Source organism: Argiope bruennichi, chromosome 7, assembly GCF_947563725.1.
Source record: "Argiope bruennichi chromosome 7, qqArgBrue1.1, whole genome shotgun sequence".
Classification (NCBI taxonomy): domain Eukaryota; kingdom Metazoa; phylum Arthropoda; class Arachnida; order Araneae; family Araneidae; genus Argiope; species Argiope bruennichi.
In genome coordinates this window covers 121,370,696-121,395,349 of record NC_079157.1, presented here as the reverse complement: position 1 = coordinate 121,395,349, position 24,654 = coordinate 121,370,696, and the positions used below count along the sequence as shown (strand labels likewise).

The window sequence follows — 24,654 nt, the reverse complement described above, 5'->3', positions numbered from 1 at the left end:
TATATATATATATATATATATATAGATAGATAGATAGATAGATAGATATAGACAAGGAGAAGGGGGGAAGAGAAGACTCTGTGATTTCAAGATAATCAGAAGTGAAGTTCTTTAACAATTTGTATTATTCATGATGTTACAGAAATAGTTTTATTTTTATCCATTATCAAAATTACTTTGAAAGGCATGGCCAAGTAAGAGATGTTTGACTGATTATGAAATAGCTGATTTTAAAAATTTTACTGCTTAGAATATAAAAAAATTGAAATTATCATATACACACACACAAAATTATATACTGATAATAATCGATTAGACTACAAAAATTAGCAATCATGAAATTTTTTTATAATATGTATTTTCTAAACACTATTGAGATTTTCTGTAGATGGATATTTTCTGTGAATGTATAAAAACATTATCAGTCTTAGTGCTTGAAATTTTGTATTATATTCTATTATAGTATTTGTATAGTATCTATTATAGTATTTGTATTATATTCTACTATACTATTTGTATTATAGTATTATATTCATTAAATTTTTTCATGAATCACCGATTGAAAATTCTCTAAGATATTGTACAAATCATGAAATATATTTGGTATTACAAAAAAAAAAAAAAAAAAAAAAAAAAAAAAAAAACAATGCTGAATGACTTTTATTTTTTACTTTCATATATTTCATAAACATACTTTTAGAAAGCAAGCAATTGGGTTACTTGAAATTAAATATTTTCTTAGAAATTATAGTCCAAATCTCAGTTGAGATGATACATAGCACAATGAACAAAAGGCTTCTAAAATAATAATGTAAGCTGTATACTTATGAAAATTTTAAGTTTTAAAAATACTTTATCAAATGAGCAATTAAGACTAAGCCAAGCATTACAGATAATTTTTCACATGAATTAATCCTAGCAATTGAACTGGTTATCAAAAGAGACTAGTATAATAATATTTACTACTTGACTTTGAAGATATTCTATATCAAGTACGAAGGGGTGGGAGGTATCAATCATAATTTAATAATTTTTATCAGCTACTCCTAACAGCTAAAGAATTTCCTCAAATCCTTAAACGATTAATTTTTTTCATTACTATAATTAAAGTAATTGAAACAAAGTGTAGGACTATAAATATTTTTCCATATATTAATATTTCCTGCAATCAGAATGGAGAAGGAAGATGTTAAAAACATTTTAAAAACATGGCGAATAAAAATTTTTAAATAACTAGAAAGCTATAAGTTGGAGCCTGTCATTAGTTATTCACTGATTCTAAACTTTTTTTATTGTTTATAATACAACTCTTATTTAAGTTCCATGTGAACAGTTCATTTGCTTTTTTTTAAATTATCAAGAAAAATCATCAATAATAATTACAAATGATTTCAGATAACAAATAGGAGGATCTGCACAATTAAGATAAATCATGTTCATTCTGAATAATTATGTTCCAAAAACAGACATTTTTTTCATAGTTTTATTTAACTTCACTATTTTAATTTTGTAGAAAAATCAATACACTATAAATACACTATACACTATAGAATTTTCAATCACTTCCTGCTCTGCTAGAGTTTAGTTTTGTATGTTTATGAATTTTTAATGGAAATATAGGGGTAAAATATTTTCAAAACTAAATATCCTTTAACTGATTAGCATTACATTTTGATTCAATACCAATGACATCTCTGGCTGCAAATTTGAGAAAAATTTGTTCTAAGATTCCATATTATTTACTGATAAAAGGATGAAGTTATTTACTGATCTCAGTTTCGAACTATAAATTAAAAATCAGAGATTAGGAAACAAAATAAAGAAGAAATTATTCTTTTAAATAAGCAAATATTGTTTGAAAACTGCTTTTACTAAATTTATTTACTTTACTTTTTAAAACTCAATTTAAAATGTTTCTTTATTCATTTATGTTGATTTGATGACATATGACAGAATTTCAGAGTACAATTTCACATTAATTTTTTTTCATGGTCTTTTGGGATTTTCTACAGTATATTACTAATAGTAATATTAATAATTTATTTTTCCATTTCACATCAATAGCCTATTATGAAACAAAACCCAGACAAAACTGTTATGCAATGTTAATGTTTGCAAAATGAATAAAATTAATATTAATAGACAAAAAAGTACCTCAAGATTACTTAATCACCAAGTGCTTCTAAACAGAATAAGATGACTATATTTAAAAAATCATATGAATGCTCAAATATAACACTTACTGTAAAGAAACAGGTAAACAACTAACACTGATTTGATCATTCATAATTTTCAACATTGAAAGTTTCTTCAAGCTGGGAACTGCAAAATAGTATTAATAATATAGCAAAGAAATTGAGGAAATAGAAAGTCATCACAAAAAATAGTAAAATAATTTTTTAGAATTGTGGATATGAGAACTGTATCAAGCAATCAATTACAAAATTAGCTTTAGGCAATTAATTCAACTTTCTACTGGATGTCTACCAGTCATGGAAGTTCACAAAAGACACTTCATCTCAAATTTATAAATCCCAAAACTATGAATATTTTTTTAAAAATTAAATACTTTCAGCTGGAAATAATTTTCTAAAAGTTTTCTGAACAAAATTTTCCAATTTAGAAAGTGCTAAACTGAAAAATATGCGGTATTTCATACTATTTTGGGAAATGCACCTTATTTCCAAAAGAGAAAATTGTTAGATAAATGCTTTTATCTCCCTGGTCACTCAGGAAAGCAAACATTTTTTTTTATTTTTTTTTATGGGAGTGCTTTTTTTATCTTTAAATCCATTATGTGCTAATTGTTTTCAAATAAATAAATGAGCCTTATAATGAAAAAAACATGCATATATCGCTATATAGTTACATATGTTGTAATTTTAGATCTTTTACAGCAAAATAGAAACAAATTCAAAACCTGTATTAATGTCTTAAACAAATTACTAGTCAGCAGATGAATCACATATTGTAGTGAGGGTACTAGATGTTTTTTCAATCGCCTAAATCTTTTAATTTCTAATAAAATATTTTTCACTAAGATTTAGTGTATTAAAAGTCATTAAAGAAATATTTTTTTTAACTAATATGTAAGAAGATTTATTAAGTAAGATAATATTTATGTGAATCAAATTACTGGGATAAAATTTAAAAACATAACACAATTATAAATTTTCTTTCACATATATTTAGCCTCAAAATATGTACTAAACAGAGAAAAGAACTGTACATTTCTGAAAGAAAAATTAGATGACGGAAACCATCTCTTAATTGAGAATTTTATATTCTTTCTTTTACGCATTTAAACAATCATACATTAATTACTATATTTACCAAATTCCAACATGTGCAAATCACAGTGTTCTCTCAGAATATGTCTACTTGAAAAGAAAGGACTTTCTTCGGGACTGTAATAATGAAATATATATTAAATTACAAACTAATTAACATAGTTTTTACTTAATTTGTAAGTTATTGCTTATCATTTGAAGGATATTACAATATTTTAATTATTTTCACATTCTATGTTTGGTTTTAAAAATACTGATGCTCAAGACAAAAAATCTTGAAAATAAACCTAATTTCTTTAAAAAAAACTACTAAAAATTAAACTGTAGGCAGCTACAAATTAATTGAAGCATCTTTAATTATATTTCCAAGCAAATTGATAGCTTTAAAAATTCATAAAAATAAATTGAATGATAATTAGTAATTATCATTCAATTTATAAAGAAACACACCTTATTAGTAACAGACGTTTAAGAGCAACTTTAAAAAACCTGGTTGCATTCTATGCACATTAATTCCTTAAAATTTAATTCAATTATAATATATATTAATATTTAATTATATAAAAGCTTACTACTCTTAGAAATGAATCAGCACTGAAATAATTAAACAGTAATAGAGGAAAATTAGCAGAAAATTCTACACATATAAAATGTAGGCTTTACATGAAAGAATATATTTAATTTAAACATTTGCTTGATTTGGAAATATCTATTTTCCTTGTTAAAACCATACAAAAGTATGAAATTAAACATTTGCAAATAACTTTATTAAATTATGCTGAATTTTTAAAATTTTAGCAATTAAAATTATTTAGAATGAAATTTTTAAATTTACCTGCTGCCCCCAAATAAGAAGATAATATCTCCAACAAGAACAGAACAATGTCTTCTACGAGGACGAGGTTTTATACCAAATACTCTCATTTCAGTCCATTCAGAAGTAACTGAAAAAGAGAAAAACACCTTCATCTACAAGAACTAATTAACTGTAATAAAATTTCATATTTTATATTGATTTATCAATTCTACTGATTCATTAATTCCTTAAAAATAAAACATAATAAATGTATAAAATTATTTAAAAAAAAAGATTTTATAAAAAAGTTTATAAAAAGTTTCTGCTTGCTGTGACTAATTTCATTTAGTCAAATCCAAAACTAGTCATCCTCTTTATCATGAGCTCTGGACTTGTGATAAAGAAGAAATGACAGCTTCTGCTAGCTGAAGAAATTGTAGCATGCACTTTTATTATCTGAGGAGGTAGTAATACTTTAACTTCAATTTATGAGAGAAGGCTGCATTACTAGAACACTTTCAGGGAGAACTAATTCATTTTGCTTGGAATTATATAAGCAATTCTTCAATAATCAGCTTGATTGTAACAAACATTTCACTGCCAAAGAATGATTGTTTCTGTCAATTATTGAATAAAATTGATTAAGAAAGCAGACTGAGGATGGAACATCCTGCCTTCCAATTAAAATATTTTAGCCATGCAACATCTCAATGTACTGGTTGGGTAAAAAAAATTCCTATAAAATATCATATACTATATACAATTGTAGCATTGTTATCTAATGCTTTTAATTAATAGCAACATTAAGCTGAAGTGTATATAAGTCAGCAAATTTTTGAATAATATATCAAATCCTTTGATTGACATTCCTAGGCCATGTCATATCTGAACCCATTAGTGGGAACCCATTGATTCAGGTGATGTTACATGTTAAACAGAATATAATATACAGCTATATCATTGTAGTCTGTTATCAGTTACAATTCAATAACCAGTTTTTGAATGATGCTGGTTAAGAGTATAAATTGAGATCAAAATTCGCAATCTTCAGAAGGAAGTTTATCAATTATTGCTAGGAGAGAAAAAAATCTATCTTATGAAAATTACAGCATAGTAATCAATAATCAAATAAAATTCAAATTTGATAATTCATAATTTTTTTTAAAAATATATTAAATTTTTCTTAATATTAATGTATTTAATATTAATTTTAATTAAATTAATATTAAGAACTAAAAAATTCAAAAATGATAGCAATGGCTGAGAATTAGAATAAAAAATGCTTCATATTATTTCATTTTTATTTATGAATCAACTTTTTTATTGTTAATTTCTGTTAATTATTGTTAATTTATTGTTTAAGAAAATGATTGATTTGCTCCATCTTTTAGTAAGTATGTATAATATTTGCATAAAACATTAATATGGATCTAATTTTCTTTATTACATTATTTTAATTTACTATATTTAACAAATTGCCATATACCATACGAAAATATTATACAAGTAATTGCTTATTAGTAATAATTCATCTTTATTTAGTTCCTACAAGGACATGAACCAGAAAGCTCTTATATTTTCAACAACTCAATTCTAAAAAGAAAGCTACTTTTTTACTTTTACTAAGTTACAAACAACTTCAAATATTAAACAAGTAAACACATACATTACATTTAGTTTTTAACATAACAAAAAAATCAAAACACTTTCAAATTAAAGAATTCAAAATCATGAATATAGATATAAAATTTGTTTAGCAAATATTTACCTGGATTATATTTATATACATCATTCATGTGTATTTCTCTGTTGCCGTCATAACCACCAATTATATAGATTTCACCATTATATACAACTATAAGGGAGAAAAAACATTTTAGATATATTTTATAAAATGTTAAATAATCAGAAAAGTAGTATAAAAACAATGTTAAACTTTACTACACCTAATAAAAAGAAGTAAATATATTTTAATGTAATTAAATCTCATATAAAACTGGTAACGCTTTCAAATTGTATAAGATGCATATACATTACAAAAGAAGAAGAAAATTGCAAGAGAGACCATTTCAACTATTTTCAAACAAATATTTTTTTTTCTGTGTGTGTATGAAATTGATTATGAAATGAAGAATAGTTTTAGATATGTAAAAATTACACAGAAAATTATATAGTAGACTATAGTAACATGACAAATGTATGATACAGCAGCACACTAATACAGAATTAAAATGTTTTAAGTTAATATAGATAAGCATACAAATCAACAACAAACAATCAATGCCTCCACACTTTATAACCTTCAAAAAATTATATTAGTAATAAGATATATTGTGAATACATTAGACAGAAAACATATTATTTAATGCAGCCATTTTTTATGCAAATTATTGAATAAAAAAGACTATTGATTTTAAATATTTGACTTGTTTTAAGTTTGAAAAAAGGAAGTTTGTAAATCATTTTTTGATTCACTTTCTAATGAGCCAGTGTTATAAAATTTTCTAACTTACACTTTCAATAACAAATTAACATTTTCAGAACTTAATTCTTAATCAATGAATTTAATTAAATTCTGATTTCATAAGAAAGCACCATCTGGCAGTTACAGTACGAAAAATTTAACTCAAGATTCCATATTATTTACAGCATTGAATTATAAATTAAAGAATAAAATGTAAAAAAAATTACAAATAAAAAAATTCTACATTTATATACACAAGAAAAAATTTACTTAAAAAAAATCACTTTTATTAAATTTATCAGTATATTAATTATTAGTTTAAATGACAATGTAAAATATATCAGTTTGGTTTCTTTTTAAATCATTTTTATTGAAATAAAATATTACAAGAATTTTTAAGTGTAAGCAATTGCCATAACACTGGAAAGAAATATTGTGCATATTTTGATTGTTACAAATTAAGATAAATTAATCCAAAATTAATTGAACTGTAAATAAATTGAGGGTTTGGGATTATAACGTACCAGCAGAATGACTCCTTCGCCCACATGGTATTGATCCTTTACATACTGGTGTTATCCACTTCATATTGTTTGTATCAAGGTACATTATTTGATGAGGATAAAATTCATTTTCATTATTTTCTGAACTCCTACCACCAAAAATATACATGTAACTGCCAATCACTGAGGCAGTGTGAAAATCTCGTTTAGATGGCTGAAGTCCCTAAATTCAAAAATCTCAATTTATTCAACATGGCTACAAATCAGTTTTTGAACTACATCCAATTATAAAAATAGGATTACAAGCAACTTTCTTCAGATAAATAGAGCATAAAAAGAAAAGATGCTGAAATACATATATAGTTTCTAAATTACGATAAAACCTTCATTTTTTGCTAGATAATTTGTGAAATAATAACAGTGAGCATTTTTGTAGCTAAAAAATTCTGTCTAGGATGGAAAAATGGCATAAATTTTCAAATTCACTTCCACTGTTAAATTGTTGTACTTACTAAAATAGTTTGTATTTTTACTAGTGATGATTTATCACCACAGCTCCTAGGGAAATAAAGCTTAGTAACTCCTTTAATAGCAAACAGATTGAATGATTAATTTGAATTATGAATGAATTAATAAATGAATGATTAATTGAAACAATTTCAGTGTATTTAAGATTACTACAAGTGTATTATTACTACTAAGTGTATTAAGATTTACTAAATCTAAACTCTTCTAACAAGCAAAATTCTTTTTACTCTTTTAACAAGTTTTCATTAAAAAAAGTAATGTGCAAATAAATGAATATTTTAATGATTAAACATAAAGTAAGTGCAACATTTTTCTATTAAGAGATAAGAAAGATTTATATCAGAATCTTGTTTCCGAAAACATAAAGACAATGATAATTTAATAGCAACATGCATTCAAAAAGTTAGATAATAACTGGGATAAACTCAGGATTTTAATCTAAAAACCAGTAATGTTACAATATAATCAACTTTATAAGAAAATTCCGGATTTTTTTTCATCTATTATCCATAATTAAATTCAGCCACAGCATTATTTATTTACTAAATCATACTCAACAATAAATTAAAATAAAGCTCTTTACGGCACTTTGAAAAAGACAAACATTCCACATTCATAGTTTGTAAATGCAGAAATAAAAAATTTAATCTACTTAAAACTTTGCTAAATTATAACAAGATTCCTCAATTTAATACTCTCATTATGATTAGTACTGCTGTAACTAAAGAAAAAAAAAGAAAAATGATGAGTGATTTGTACATCAATTTTTTACAAGTAAATGTTCTCAAATTGAAAAGAATAAATGGAAACCTCTTTCAAAAATAAAATTTCATTCATATTGATTTGAAAGGGAAAAAAATGATGGTTTATAATTGAAAGATAAACTTGATTTTCTAGATACAAAAAACATGTTTCAGATATAAAATGGGCACTTAACAAAAATTCATAAAATAGCTTCCTTTTTTTTTTTTTTTTTTGACATGTTAAGTCATAAGTAACATAAAAATCCAAAACGAAGCAAAATTTCTGAAAACTGGTACACATAATTAAAAATGTACACATTAAAAATCATACATTGAATATAAAATTATAAATAAGAAATACACATGCTGCAATTCATTAAACTTCCATATCCTCAATTAGGAATACTGGCGAGTTGTTGCTATTCTATGAAAAATGAAATTTGTCTTGCTTTGAAATGCAGTAAATAATAATCTCTATATTTCAAGGATAAGATGGAGATTAAAGAGAGATCTTTCCTATCTTATATATAAGAAAAATCCTTTAAATCTGGCAGGAAAAAAAAATTATTTTGATCAATAATCAGGAGCACTGTATTACAAATATAATGGGTTAGCATCTATTTTTAACTAACCTATTGATTAAATCCATAACTTTATTTAATTACAGAAAATTCAGTAATGACTTTTTTTTTTTTTTTTTTCATTCTTTTCATTTCTTTCACGCCAATAAATTAAAAACATTGGATTGGATTTTGTAGTTTATTCACGCTTAAGCCAGATCTGACAATACTGAACCAAACATATGATACATTTTCAGGTACAAAGTAAAGCATGAAATTGTTAAAATATTATTAAAAACATTATTATGTAAGGCATAATGTATTGCATCTTCAGTGTCAGTTATGGTATTAGAAATATTGTCAACTAACACAAATTTAGCTTTGGAGTTTACAGGTGGTAATGCAGTTTCATTAGTAGCTCTAGATTCATTTTTAAGCATTGAATCTGAAGGATTGTTTAACTGTTTAGCAGCATAAGATGGAATCGTTAACAGCGATGTTGTATACAACTTAAATTCCTTTTCGGAAACTGAATTAATTTTATCTTCATTTATAGGCTGAGACTGTTTCTTAAATTTCTTCTTCTTGCTGACAGTTTTAAAATGAGGTGATTTCTGTGATACAATATCACAGATTGTGGTGGGATCACATTTTTCATTTCAATAGTTGAAGACTGTCTTTGAGTAGTAACAACAACCAGATTTGAAGAAGAATGCATTTGTTTAGGAGTAATGAATGTTTTTTTCCAAAAAAGTACCATCCTTAGTTATGTTTTGAAACTTAGTCTGTTTAGCCTTGGGCTGAGCTATAAATGAATAGCTGGTATCTTGAATGGGTGTTTTTGAAGCAACGAGTTTTCGAGTTTCTAAATAAGAAAAGTGGTTTTTAATTTTTGTTGTAATGACTTCCATGCAAGGCAAGTATCAGAGAAGGAAATCTGGTCGCTTTTGAAGTTAACATAATTTTCTTTATTGGTACAGCCAGCATTCTCATGGCCATCCTCTGTACAACGGGCATGTTACCGTCCTGCAATAGGAAGTTAGAGAATGACTAAGATATTAACATTTGAAGTATTGCAATGGGTTAGGGATATAAGGCTGAACTGAGAGATTTATATATCCTGTCTTAACAGGTAATTTTATGGAATCGAAAGTAAATACGAGGTGTTTAGTATTAAGGAGCTGGTCATCTCTCTATATTATTATTCACCACACATGGCTCCCTGACTATGCAGCTTCTCTGTGATTTCTTCAAAAGGAACATATAGCAGTTCAAAACAGGAGATAATGCCTCTTGAAATTTTGCAATGAAGAACAGCAACTGGGAGTTTTGACATCGATTTCAATTTGAGGATATTTTGCGATTAACTATAAATGGAGACTTCGATGAGTAAATCTCCTGATTGAAGTTTTTTTTAATGGTTTTAACTTACATTATCTACTACAAGTACAACATTATCTGATGTAGATTTTTCGAAAACAAATGGTGAAACACCATGAATAAAATCCTTGTTTAGAAATATGGGCTTTACTACAAAAAAGGTTACATATACATAAGAAAAATTTGACACATTTTGTTGCCCACTGAAGGAAACATCTTTGCTTTTGCCCATATGATACAATTGATACAGTGCCCAAAAATGGGGCTTTTAGGACAATCAAATTTGACTAATCAACATGATTCTGGTATAGGAAGGAAGATTAATGGATAAAATTTAGAGTATTTATTATCACAACTTTTAATAAGTAATGTGATTTATTTACAGAATTTACAGAGAAAGTTTATTTACAGATGCATTAAATATGATTTTTGTCACTGGATGGCTATTAAATACAGCAAAGTATAAAAAAGAAAATCGACTCATTCCTTTAGATTTTCATCAAGATATTACAATTGCTCTTTTATGAATTATAGTAATACAATAGCTACCAGAAAAAACTGAACTAACTGAAAATAGAACTAACTTGTGTACTGCAATAGAGGAAATAAATCCTGTTACCTTATACTAACTCTCAAGATAAATGAACACAAAGTTGGGAAAAAATAAGACAACAATGAGTATGAAAATAACAATAAGTACATAAAAGGGGGATTTGAAAAAACCCTCTAGAGTGACAGTAGATGCAGTTATATAGTTTGTCTTCCTGCATTTTCTGTGCAAAAATATATTGCTTTCAATCTAATTCATATCTGTGCTTAGTTCTAAAAATTTTTCATTGCTTTCTTAATTATACATTCTGGTCATCAATACATTTTTTCCCCCAGTACAATGAACTTAGTTAAGTAGAATCAATTTTCTCAATTCAGAGCATTATAATAACATTCAACTTTTTTTTCTTTACCTTTTAAAGGTGGCTGACACCTTTAGAATAAGCATTAGAAGATGAAATATTGTAAGAAGTGATTACAAGTGTATAGATCAGAATACAGCCACAATTGCAAGTCTAAAGACATATTTCATTATAATAAATTATTACTTGTTACTTGAAAATAAAATTTGTTTTAATCATATATATAAGTATGCAATTAACTATTTTTAACCTAATACAATAACTGAATTTTTATTACTTATCCGTTTATAAATTTCCTATTTTTTTAACGCACTGTGTCAAAGATAAAAGCACCATATATTAAGAATCTGAAATTAAAATTTTTTTTTAAAGTAACAACTCATAAATTTGTCATTACACCATGAAATAAATATCATTATTATTTCATTTTTTATTCTTTTTTTAGCTTAAAATTAATATTTCAGAGATGATGAAAAAGAGCATGACTGAGTATGGAATTATACTTTTTTTTTAACTATAATTATTGATATTTATAGTGAAATTACCATGAAAAGTTATTTATCTGTCAAATTTAGAATTTATCAATTAAACCATGCACACTTACAGTCGTCTGTACTCTTTGCCATCTAAAAGTGATTAAATTTAGTGAATACACTTTTTGTGAGTAACTGTCATTCTCTTCTACAAAACCACCAAATATATACATATGATCTTCCATAACACATGCAGAATGGCCATCAGTTGGTTTAGGCATTGGACCAGAGGTTAAGGGTTTAGTCCATGACAGTGTCTCTAGGGGTAAAAAAGAAATAATAACTGCTTAAACAACAGCACAAATTTAAAAATAATCAGGAATGAAAAATTCCCATTACCACATTTGATATTATACATTTATTTTTATAAAGCAGATAAACTTTCTATGAACTTTCAATTAGAAAGTGGCATTAGAATTGGCAAATGTTCTATTATTTTAAACTAAAATTTCATATTAATATCTCATATCAAAATCCTTTTTTAATTAAATAAATTTTTTAATAAACATAAACAATGCTAAATTCAAACACAATTCTTAATATATCAAACATTCATTTCTAACCACAATTTGACTCACAAAAACTGTTTAAATTTACAATAAAACAAAACTAAATAATTCTGATGATTTACAAAGACTGGAAAATTCTATCTTTTAAAATTTCAATAGTTTGAATTGACAAGATTACTTTTAATATCTTTATACATTTGATGCATTTCAAGATGATAAAATTTTCAGGAATCAACAAAATGTAAATAATTATTAAATCATTTAATAATTCTTAAGAATTTTACTTCACCAATAAAAGAGATTGTTTGGCAGCAAAGTCTTGCTGAATAGAAGGAAATTTTTAATTTATTTATGTAGTAGCTTGTATAAGTATTTGTATATATGAAAGTTCAATTTCATTCAAACAATATTCATTTAAATAATTATGAATAAGAAAAAAAACCTTTACATTTGTGAAACGTTGATTTAATGACAATTATTTAATATCTACACAAAAATAATAGGAATTTGATAAAATCTAGTGTCCGCCTCAACTAGATAGCTGTCAGAAAAACTGTCAGTTTGTGCTTTACTATTATTATTATTTGTAGAGAAATTTTAGAAATGATGAAATATAGAAAGAGTTAAATAATATGGGCAAAAATGATAGCAAGAATAACATAGAATGCTCAATTATGTAAGAAAATTACCATAAACATATGGTGCAATAATATATACAATGCATAAAATTGAATTTTTAGCAGTGATTATTTAACTAAAATATCTAAATCACACTGCAAATTAGTAATTTCTTATATGAAAGAAAGAAAAAGTATCTTAAAGGAAGAAATTAATAAAGTGAATGGGATCAGGAGGTTTTATCACATAAAACTAGAAAATCTGTAGATCTAATACCAAAAAGGTACAGATAAGAAACACATCAAAGAAAAAATGTAAATCATTCAATTATATATTACATACATTCCAGTTTTAACAAGATGTGTATTTAAAGCCAAGAAATTTCCAAATTAATTTATGATTTTCAAGATATTTCTTACTTTCTGAAAATCTTAATTTTATTTTATGTGCACACACACATACATACATTGAGTTGTCATGGGTGCAATTCAAAAAGATTCGTTACTTTGCGTGTTTCTTTGATACATGAAAGATATTTTAAAGTCTTCAAAAGTTTTTTTTAATAAAATTTATGACCATTATACAAGTCTTGCATTTAAAGTAGTGTAGATGGTGAAGAAGAGTCAGACACAGAGATAGTAAGAAAACATTCCTCACTTTGATACTATTGGATCAAGAAAATTCCTCAAAAAAAATGTAATCAACAGTTTTATTCAGGCTTAAAAAATTAAAAATTTACATTAATCAGCTAAAATAAAAGTGTTTTTATAATCAAACTAAGCAGTATGAAATAAAATTATTACATGCATATATATTTTGATGAAAAGACTTCTTATGTGCCAAAAATATGACACAATGTTCACAGAAGTAAATAAATATTAAATAAATGGTAAAAGGAAATGTCAAGATCCTCATATGTAAATCATTCATAAGTAGCTGATTTTAAAAACACAGCAATAAATACCTATGCGATTCTTCTATTTAACAAGAATAAGATTTTTATTCATCTCAAATCTGTACCAATCTTGTGTCCTACTATAAAGAGAGAAACACACATCAAAAATACTTACTTGTATTAAAACAGTACAAAGTATTACTAGCACCATGCAAATTTTGTCCTCCCCACAGATAAATCAGATGTTGATATGCAACAACAGAGTGGCCATAGCAAGACAATGGACAATTCCTGGTTTCTTCATAATTAATTTTTGACCATTTCAATGTATCTGAAATATTTAGCAAAAATTAATTTTTAGAATTCAATGACCTATACTGAAAACTAGTTTTTTTTCTTTTCTATTTGTTTCATATGACAACTGTTTCATTTTAATACTTTTTACTGGCTTAATAAAAACCAATTATAGTATAAAGCACAATTTTTTACCAGCATCTTGACATATAATTAAATAATAGGAACCTATGCCAACATTTTGACAATAGTTATGCTAAATTAATAGAACCATTTATCACAATCAGTCATGCCCCAGGCCAGCCATCTGCGGAGTGTGGCATATGCTATGGACCAGGGCCCCTGGGTTGAGAGGGCCTGAATGTGATCAAGAACTGAAATAATATTCTGAACAATAATTAGCAGAACGGAAAAAAGAGGGAAGAAATTTATCTGGAAAAATCGATGGTTTGGAAATATATTAAGTTTACAGATATATTACTATCTACTGCAAGTGTGAAGCAAATTATAAACCTAAAGTAAATAAATTTATGGTCATTCACCTACCTACTAAGTTAAATGAAAAATCTACATAATTTATAGGTGGCAATAAATACTGAAGATAGCTGTCAAATGTAATTCAAGATCATGAGCACTTTGTTTTATCACTTTAATTCGTTTACAACTTGGAAATAATTATTAAAATGACTAAATTAATGTTTGAATATTGATAAAACAAATCAAGTTACTATAATAAAGAAACACAAAGCTTTAAATTACTATTTCATAGAATTGTAATTCTATTTCTAGCAAATACTAATCTTCCACTTATGCATAATGGAAATTTTTAATTGAATTATTAATTAAATAAGACTTTATGTGAATGGATTATATAAACAGAATAAAAAATTTAAAAAATACATCATTTAACACATAGATCACAAGAACAAATTATTTCTGCATTAAAAAATGAAGTCTTTAACAAAATTAAAGATGATACAAAAGCAGTCACATACTATAGTTTTCAAATGGATTGTACTCTTGATATTTTCCATAAGGAACAAACTTCAGTTATTATTAGGTATGCAAAGTTTAAAGAAAAAGTTTAACTATAAATGAGCCATTTATAGGGGTAATAGTAGTAATTGATGTGACTGAAGAAGGACTAGCAAAAACTCTTGAAATCATTAAGTGAGCTTGATTTAAATATTATGAATTGTACAGGACAGGCATATGTGAATGGTAGCAACAATAAAAGTGTACAATCTAAAATAATTACTGTAAACCCTCATCCAATTTATGTGCCTTGCCTATCACATTCATTTAGTTTATTAATTTTTTATGCCACTTTCAATAGCATATATTGTTAAAAAAATGTTTGGATATTGCAACATTTATATTGCTTATTTTCTACATCTACAAAAAGATGGGAAATTCTGCAAAACCTTTTAAAGGTAACTCTTAAACCATTAAGCAATACTCGTTAGGAAGCCAAAATAGATTCAGTTAAAGCAGTGTATACACAGTTTGAAAAAGCTTTGGCACACATACTGATAATACAGTAGTATTTGAAGCTAAAAGTCTTGTTGGATTCTATACAAGAAATGCCATTTATTGTGTGTTTAATAGCATGGTTTGCAATATTGTCCAAAATTAACACTATCAATAATCTATTTTGAACAAAAACAACAGTTTTTTATTGACTGAATTTAATTTAGTTAATAAACTTAAAACAGAAATAAAAAATGTAACATATTTTTGGATGAAGCAAAAATGATAGCACTTAATTTGAATATTTCAGAAACCTTTTTCTGAAAAAGAATTTGGAAAAGATTATATTTTGAAATAGCAGAAGATGAAGTTATAGAAAGCCCAGTGCAGGAATTTAGATGACATTTTTTAACATTATAATTGATACTGTTATTACATAGATAGGAGATAGATTTAAAAGTATCTCAAATTAATTCAAGCTTTTCTAAATTAATCATTTCAATCATTAATTTAGAAAAACATGAATTAAAAGAATTTTCAAAAACTTTGTTTAAAAAATTTGATAATAAAAATGTAAATGAAAACCTAATCCAGGAAATTGGTTTTCTACCAGATTTGATTTCAAATAAATGCAATGTAAATAATGCACTAAAAAATAATTATAATGAATTATTTCCAAATGTATTAACTGTATTGAAACTTTTCTTTACATTGTCAGTTGCTACAAAGAGCTCTGAGCACTCTTTCAGCAAATTAAAATTAATAAAGAATTGTCTTTGATCAAGCATGTATGCATAAGTATTGAAAAAGAAATTGCAAACAATTGTAATTTTTCTGAAGTAATTGCTAGCAACAATAAAATCATGCATTAAATAAACATACAATAGCAATATATGTTCCTGTTTATTTATTTACTTAGAAAGTTAGGGTCCCAAATGGTTATCTTGCACCCAGGACCCTTTATAGTTCAGTTCTGGTCATGCTTGTCTACAACTACCACCAATATAATAGGTAAGTATAATTCATATGTGAATGATCATATCATCAATATAGTATTTTTCAACTTATGCATCAAAATAAAGTTTTCTAAGATACTGTTAAATGCAAAATATTTTGCACATAAAAATTATTCTTTTCCTTAACACTTCTATAAAATGAATGTATTAAAATAAGCATAAAAATAATAGCACTATTCATGAATCATAAAATAACAATCTACATGTTATATACGAGCGAAATTTTAAATTTCAATTTAGTCAGCTACAATACATTAAAAAAAATTCCAACACAACAGCTCAAATTTTTATATTATTGAGGATAAAAATATTTTAAAAAAACTGTCATAAATAATAATAATGATGATGAGTGAAGTGATAATAATTAAAGTCACAATTCTAAAATACTGCAAATAAAGCTGTTTAGAAATTTATGGTTATAAAATATAAATGCACTTAATGGAATATCTGGTAAAGAAAATATTATATATATATATATATATATATATATATATATATATATATATATATATATATTTAAGACAGTAGGTAGCATAATAAAAATATCTTGGAAAAGTACTCAGTGACTTATGGAAAGTATCATAATTTAACGCTTTTTTTTCATAATGTTAACAAGAATATTGTCTCTCTTCACATGAACTATTGTTTTCTACAGCAAAACTATAATTTTTCTTTAATAAACTACTTTTTCTCTATGGCTGACATTAATTTGGTTGGTACATTTGTATAAGACTCTTCTCACGAAACCTATATTTCTTTTGTAAGCTTAATTTATACAGACCTTTACAATTCTAACTATAATAAAATTTTGATTTCCCCATCATCAAATAAAATCTCACTGCTTTAAATATATTCAGATAATAAGTCAGGACATTTTGATCAGTGCTTAATTTACACCATTTTTAAATTCCAGCTTTAATTATAATAACCCTATATAATTAAAATATTAAAATTTTATTAAAAGCAATCATTTTTTTTAATTTTGCATAAATTTAAAAAACCCTTTAATGTCAATACAAATGTAAAAAAATACAGAATTCTATACTATTTACTTGTATCAAAACAATGAACATCAATAAATATTGGCATATCTTCTTCACCACAATATCCACCAAAAGAGTATATTTTATCCCCAATTGCAACTGAAGCATGGTTTACACGCTGTGGTGCACCTCTTTCTAAGCAAAAAGTCCAATACATTTCTGAAATGGAAAAAAAAAAAAAAAAATGAAATTAATCTGAACATTTAAACATTTTTGGCTGCAGTAGCAGGAAGCACTTTAATTTGAGGTACCACTATAGGATGGCAAGATTGATAAAATACCATGAGCCCATTTTCTTACAGGTCCCAATGCAAGTTGGCATATAGATACAACTACTGTAACACTGGATGATACTAACACACTCATATTATAGTTATAAAAGAACCTATTTCATGCAATCGTTAGCATTTAATTGATGGTATGTAATTAATATGTAACTATCCATATTTACAAAATGAAAGGCATCAAGATTAATCACACATTCTAAGAATTTCATTTCCCTTTCAGTAATAATAGATGAAGTATCTGGATGAGAAAAGGTATTTTTTTAATCACTCATGTCAATTATATTTAGATAGCTCATAAATTGCATATTTTTTATACAGTATCCTCTCTTAACTTTTAGTCCACTATGAATAGAGGAAATCATTGCATGTAAAAAAATAGACATAGCAATTAATATATTTTTAAATATCAATAAAACATCAGTAACAGGATGGTTTAATCATGGGCACAATAGCTTTTAAATGAATTCTTTGTCTATAGATTATTGACCCTACAGTTTTGATAAACAGTTTTGATTTATCTTAGAAGATTAAAAATAAATGTTGAAAGATGTTTGAAGATCAGTTTCAAAGTTTGAAAATTATCTCATAAATATTCTATAAAGTAAAGCATAATTTACACATTCGCACGGTTTTGATCACCATATAATTTATAATTATTAGAAACAAGCATTCACTACAACAAATTTATGGAGAAATTTAATGCCCATTTATTATTTTCTTTCCAAATATATTTATAATAGAAATTCTGTAATTACATTTTGAAAACATTTTAAAGAAATATAAGAAAGTGCATTTCATGATTATCTACATTTACATAAACACACATAAAAATACATTAAAATATAGAAGTTTCCTTAGTTAACTTACATGAATCAAATTATTATTTACAGACAGTTTGGACAAAAAAAAACCCGAATCGATCTTAAGGGAACTTTCCTGCTTATTGTTTACTAAGTACCACAATCCACGATTTCTCACAGGCAAGGAAAACAAAGTTAACAATTACGATCACAGTTAAAATATTCTATAATGGTGCAGGATTTGAATTAAAGAATTGTTGGTACTGAAACAAAGACTTAATATTATTGATATTTTCATTCCAGTATATCATGCAAATTTTTGCACGAAATTTACAGTTAAAATATATGTATATTAGAGTCTTAAATTACAACAAATATAAATTTTTGCAGGCTGAGTGAGATATAAATTTTTTCATGTTTTGGCAACATCTTTTATATGTTTATATTTCTTACTTTTTCATTAGAATGTTTTAAATACAAAGTAATATGTTTTATTCTTTTTGATATAAGAGTTTTCTTTCGAGTAAAATGAACTTCATTAATACTGTCGTCAGGAGCTGGAGAATGTTTGTCATTCGTTTATTTCCGGAAACTTATAATCGGAGTTCTCAGTTTCCCGGTAATGTATAATTTATCATCGAATTTTGAAATTCGATGCTCATTTCATTGAAGTTGCTTTATTATTATTTAGGAAGCTTCAATATTTTTTCTAGACTTGATGCATGTTTAAAAAAAATTCAACAAGCAGTTTCCTTGAAAATTTATCCTTGTTTTATAATTTGCAATTTTATAATCAGCTTATGTAGAATAGTGGGGAAATCTCATACAATCTCCCGCTTAATTTTACAGATTTCAATATAATTGAATGTATTTATTTTTTAAATTAAAAACAAAATTAAACTGAAATTTGGATTCCAATAACGCTTAGTTCATTAATAATTTTATAATGTAACAGTAAAGAAATAGAAAATTTTGGGTACAACTTTGTTTCAGAATTTATAAAATGAAACAGTTTAATGTTTATAAAAAATTCTGGTTATTCTGGTCTCTTTTCATTTCCTAAGCTAAAATATCTAAATTGGTATGTCTTAAAAAATGCTGAGCAAATTTTATTGCTTCTATAAATTAACTATTATTTAAAATTTCTCTGAAGTTATTTTATTTTAGGGACAGGGTTTGATTTCTGATTGTAATGATTTTTTTAAAGTTATGGCATGTATGTTATTTGATGAACGCAAATGCTGTAAATTATGTATGTTTCATATTGATATATGAAAGATTTTTAGTATTGAATTAGATGGCAGTTGAACATAGTTTTGAATTATGGATTCCATCCGTAATAATCCATGAATAACTCTGTAAATGGATCATTAATTTTGTGATGAGTGTTCAGGAATATTACTTTAAGGAGAAATTATTCTTTTGTATGTCTAGGAGCATTTTTTAAAATGATAGGTTCTTCTTTATTATAATGGCTCTGAGTATTTAGTTACTAAGCAAGCAAGATGCATTTCTAAGTTTATGATGAAATCTTGCCAAAAAGTCTGCAGTCCTGTTTATTAATGTGCAAAAAATAGAAATCATAATTGTGAATTTGGCATCATTCTAGAGTTGCAAAGTAAACCAGGTTGCTGCTGTAATAAAGAGGTACTAAATGTTATAAACAGTTCTATAAATTCATTATTATACTGCTGTTGGTTACATTTATTATATATTGAATTCCCCCCCCCTAACAGATTGTCATAAGATTACCACCTAGCTAAGAGGAAAGACTTTTGAAAAGTTTCTTTCAACAAGAAACCACTGCTTTTGAAATGGCTCATAGAATTATTGTTTTGATTGATTTATTGTTTTAAGATCAACATTATGTTATTTATAGTGAGTTAATTAACATCTAAGGGCACATTTATAAACCTCTCATTAGAATCTTTGTAATTTTTAAGCTTTTCTTATTGTAAAGAGAATATGGAACATTCTTATTATTTTCAGGAAAAAAAAATGGAGGGGTCATGAAATTCATTTCAAATAAATGAATAAACTTTTATCTGCTATAGTATTAGCATTTTGGATACTTGTGATTTGAATATAAAAAAAGTATATATGAAACTACAATCTTTAAATCCTACTAATAGTTTTTCTTTTTGTATGCATTAATCTCTATCTGTGCTAATAATAAAGAGCAACCTACATATGTGTATGCCTGCACATATGCGTGCATATATATGTGTGTGTTGGCATTCCACAGGAAAGACTATTAGACTTAAAGCTTCCAAATTTGGCATAGTTGTACTTTGGAGCTTAGGAATATGTAGCTTAGAATATCAAATAACAGGAAAGTTGTTTAAAAAGGATATTATTTAATTAAAAATATTGTAGCATTAAAATAAATTTCAACTATTTTAAATTTTAAAGATTATCTATTCAATGATAGCAACAATTATTCATTTACTTTATTATTGTTTTTTAATCTATTTGTAGTTTAAAAATATTTTAAAGTTTATTTTGCAATAGTATATTTTATTGTTATTAAGAAACTAGAATTATTTTTATATTACTATTATTGCCAACTTTGAGGCAAATATTTTCTCTCCCTTTCTTCTAAAGTGATAAAAAAAACTTTGCCCAATTTAATTAATGTTATCAAAATTTATAGAGTCGAAATTGATCATATTAAGTAGTAACTATTAAATATACTTATATTAGAATAAGGTTTTATTTATTAAATAAATAGTTTCTATCATCTATATTTAAATCAAAATGATAAAGAAAATTATCACATTGTTAATGAATTAGATATGTATTGAGGCTTTTTAATCTATAGTTCAATTATTGCTGTTCCATTTGTTTTAATATAGCAATGCTTTGATATTCTCATTTTTTAGATTTTCCAGTACTAATCAAGTATTTTTTTTATTCATATATTATGTTTCAGAATTATGCATGGTTGAAGATTACCATTCTAGAAATCAAATACCATCCTCAAATCAAAAGAACTTTCCATCTCTATTAGATGAAATTATAGGGAATGGTTTTCTTTGGGCTGTTCCTAAAAAAAGAAGATCACTAGAGAGGAGAATGACACGAAGAATGGGGTTTGGAAAGATGATACTTCCCAAAAGAAATCTTGTTGTTTGTGATGCTTGTGGTCATTTTCATCCTGTTCATACTATTTGTGGTAAGTATTGCTGAGTGTTATTTTATAATGATTATTACACGAATAATGTTACATTATCATTCTCTTATATTTTAATAATTTATACAAAATTACTACATTGAAAAATGAATATAGAATTCAAATTCTTTATTGTAATCATCAAGCTTTTGATTGCAGCAAATTTCAAATATTAGTTAGTCACCATCAAAAAGGTTTTCTAAATGAAACTTTGTTCCCCTCTCATTTCATGTAGGTTATATATAATAGCTAATAAATTATAAATGCAAACCAACAGCAATTGCATTAAGATACTATGAAAATTATAATAGAAAAAGCCAGAATTAGTTCTGCAGTGCATCATATAGCCATTTGGCTACACATTTTTATTTTTATTTATAAGCTTCACCTGACTTTCCCAAGGGCAAGAATGAATGTTTGAAAAATCTTATTTTTAAATATTTTTGATAAACATTTATAGAAAAGACCAATATTTAGCAATAGCAATACTAGAATTAAATTTAAGCTGGAAACATAGAAAAATACTAAGATGGCTGTTGAATAAATAGTTCTACTATTAATTTTTTTTTTTTTTTTTTTTTTTTTTTTGCATTCTAAAAAATATATTGGTAAATCAGGACTTTTATTTTTATCACAGAATATGTTATAATGTGATTTGTATCACTAGAATATTATGTAGTTTTTAATGTAGCTATATATATGTATTTAAATTTTTTTTTTTAATTTCACAAAAAATAATTAAAAAAATTTTTTAATAATTTTTCTAAATTATATGTGGTTTCACAAACAAACACACACAGTTTTTTTTTTTTTTTTTTTTTTTTTTGTAAAGAAATGAAATTTTATGCATTTACTTTGTATTTACTTTGTAACAGTTCTAAAGGAGATATGCTATAGCAATAAAAGATGATAATGAAGACTTTAATCAAAATGTTTGGACTCGTGTTGCTTTCAAGCACAAATTTGGATTCAAATATTGACTTAAATACCACCCACATCATTTGTCTACTAATTCGAAAGTCAAGATCCATCCCTAAATAGCCAAATGTGGCTTTGAAATAGTGCATAATTAATTAAACAAACTAATCAAAATGATAAAAAATTATATCAATTACCTACAATTATTGCATTTAGCAAAGAATATATATATATATCAGAATTAATAGAAATAAACAATACTACTTTCCTATACAAATTAAAATTTATCATATTTACTATTTGATAGTACATTAGTAAATATTTAGAAATGTGTGTGGGATGCCACGTGTAATAAAAAATAAAATGAATTCAATGTGAATTTTTATTATTAAACTTGAAAATTAAAAAATTGACTGATGTTGAACTGAGAATTTTCTTATGAAAACATTGCCTTTAAGTAGCACAAAAGAATTTATTACACTAACCATGCAGGAGATAAAAAATACATTGAAAAATTAATGATACTGCATCCCTCGCAATTAGATTTAGCAGTTTAATATACAACATGGAAAATATTTCTCATATATTTGGATTCAAGGAAGATGTAAACTTGAATAAAATTTTAAAATCTGTCACTACTAATATTGAAAAGCAGCATTTTTCATAATTATTTGTAATTATTTTCATATTCTAGGTTTTACCTTTTCATATTTTTTCTTATAAATATGCAGCATGCATCATAGCAGCAAATGTAAAGTATCACAATAAAAGAGCCTACTTGTTTAGATTTATAGAAAACATCCTGTATCTTTATTTTTGTCCAAATTTGTATTATTTTGCAGAGATGCTATTTACCTAAATTATTAAATTACACCTATAGATTTAAAAATGTTATGCAAACAATTTTTCTGGAAAAAATTTATTTTATGAATTGAGATGTGTGTGAGTATAAAATGTGAGAAATAAATGTCTGTGAGAAGAAAAAATCTTATAATTTCCTGCTAACTTAACTGCATTATTTTACAAATATCATTACCACTTAAAAGATTTAGGCACCAAGAAGTCCAAATTGGAGTTATTTGCTCATAAATTGTATTTCTTTAAATTTTGAAACTCATTACATTTTTACTCTTCATAGATCACGATATAAGTAATGTTTTCCTCAATTTCTCTATAGGTGATTTTATGTAAAAATATATTATGCAAGGAAAAATTAAACGAAACTTGGATTCATATTTGATTTCTGATGCAAAAACTGCAAAATGTTAAATTTTTTAATGTGGTTTTCATCTCTTTTTTCTCATGTTTGTATAGTTTTAAAGTCATTACTAGATATTTTTTGAATAATTAAAAAATTAATATTTTAATAGGAAATTGTTATGAAAAAGTCAAGTCTGAAACTAAATTAATACAAGATGCTGTAATGAAGGAATTAAAACTTGATCCCATTGATAAAGAAGTAGTTATAATGTATGAAAATGATTCCAAAGACAGTAACATATTAAATGGAAAGAGAATAGTTGAAGTACCTAAAACAAGACCATCCTGGTTCAGTAAAAATCTCCTTGCTAAGGATAGTGAATTTCCACGTAAGAAAAATGAAGCAGTAAGTGAGACTGCATTTGCAGTAGAAGTTGAACCTACTAAAAAAAGTTCTTAAAAATTATATTTGTGTAATATTATTTATGAAATAAAGATGTTGTTTACTCAATTGTCATTTATTCGCTCAAAGATTCCATGAAATTCATAAAAGTGACAAAGTTCATCTATTTTTTCGGTTATTTTAACAAGAAACATTCTACATCACATGAATGTGCAGTAAATATATCTACTATTATTGCTTCATAGAAAATACTCTCGCCTTTCTGTGGCATTTAGAGAGAAGCAAAAGAAATTTTAAGAATTAGAAAACTGAATTATTTGT

The 24,654-nt window shown here is 25.5% G+C and overlaps 2 protein-coding genes across 2 annotated transcripts in view; one reads left to right on the top strand and one right to left on the bottom strand.

Annotated features, from left to right (window-relative positions):
* Nucleotides 1-18,819, bottom strand: part of LOC129975558 (uncharacterized) — a 60,561-nt gene extending 41,742 nt beyond the window's left edge. The window contains exons 1-9 of the mRNA XM_056088621.1: nt 18,708-18,819; nt 17,563-17,712; nt 13,906-14,061; nt 11,780-11,967; nt 7,075-7,276; nt 5,855-5,941; nt 4,126-4,234; nt 3,334-3,407; nt 2,244-2,322 (exon numbers count right to left, since the gene is read on the bottom strand). Coding sequence (XP_055944596.1) covers nt 2,244-2,322; nt 3,334-3,407; nt 4,126-4,234; nt 5,855-5,941; nt 7,075-7,276; nt 11,780-11,967; nt 13,906-14,061; nt 17,563-17,710 — 1,043 coding nt within the window. The 5' untranslated portion in view covers nt 17,711-17,712; nt 18,708-18,819. The remainder of the gene's footprint in view (nt 1-2,243; nt 2,323-3,333; nt 3,408-4,125; nt 4,235-5,854; nt 5,942-7,074; nt 7,277-11,779; nt 11,968-13,905; nt 14,062-17,562; nt 17,713-18,707) is intronic.
* A 254-nt stretch (nt 18,820-19,073) lies between these two features.
* Nucleotides 19,074-24,441, top strand: LOC129975850 (39S ribosomal protein L32, mitochondrial-like). The gene is made up of 3 exons (XM_056089099.1): nt 19,074-19,259; nt 21,573-21,815; nt 24,101-24,441. The coding sequence occupies exons 1-3, from the start codon at nt 19,169-19,171 to the stop codon at nt 24,388-24,390; spliced, it is 624 nt and encodes a 207-aa protein (XP_055945074.1). The 5' UTR covers nt 19,074-19,168; the 3' UTR covers nt 24,391-24,441.
* Nucleotides 24,442-24,654: the final 213 nt, after the last annotated feature.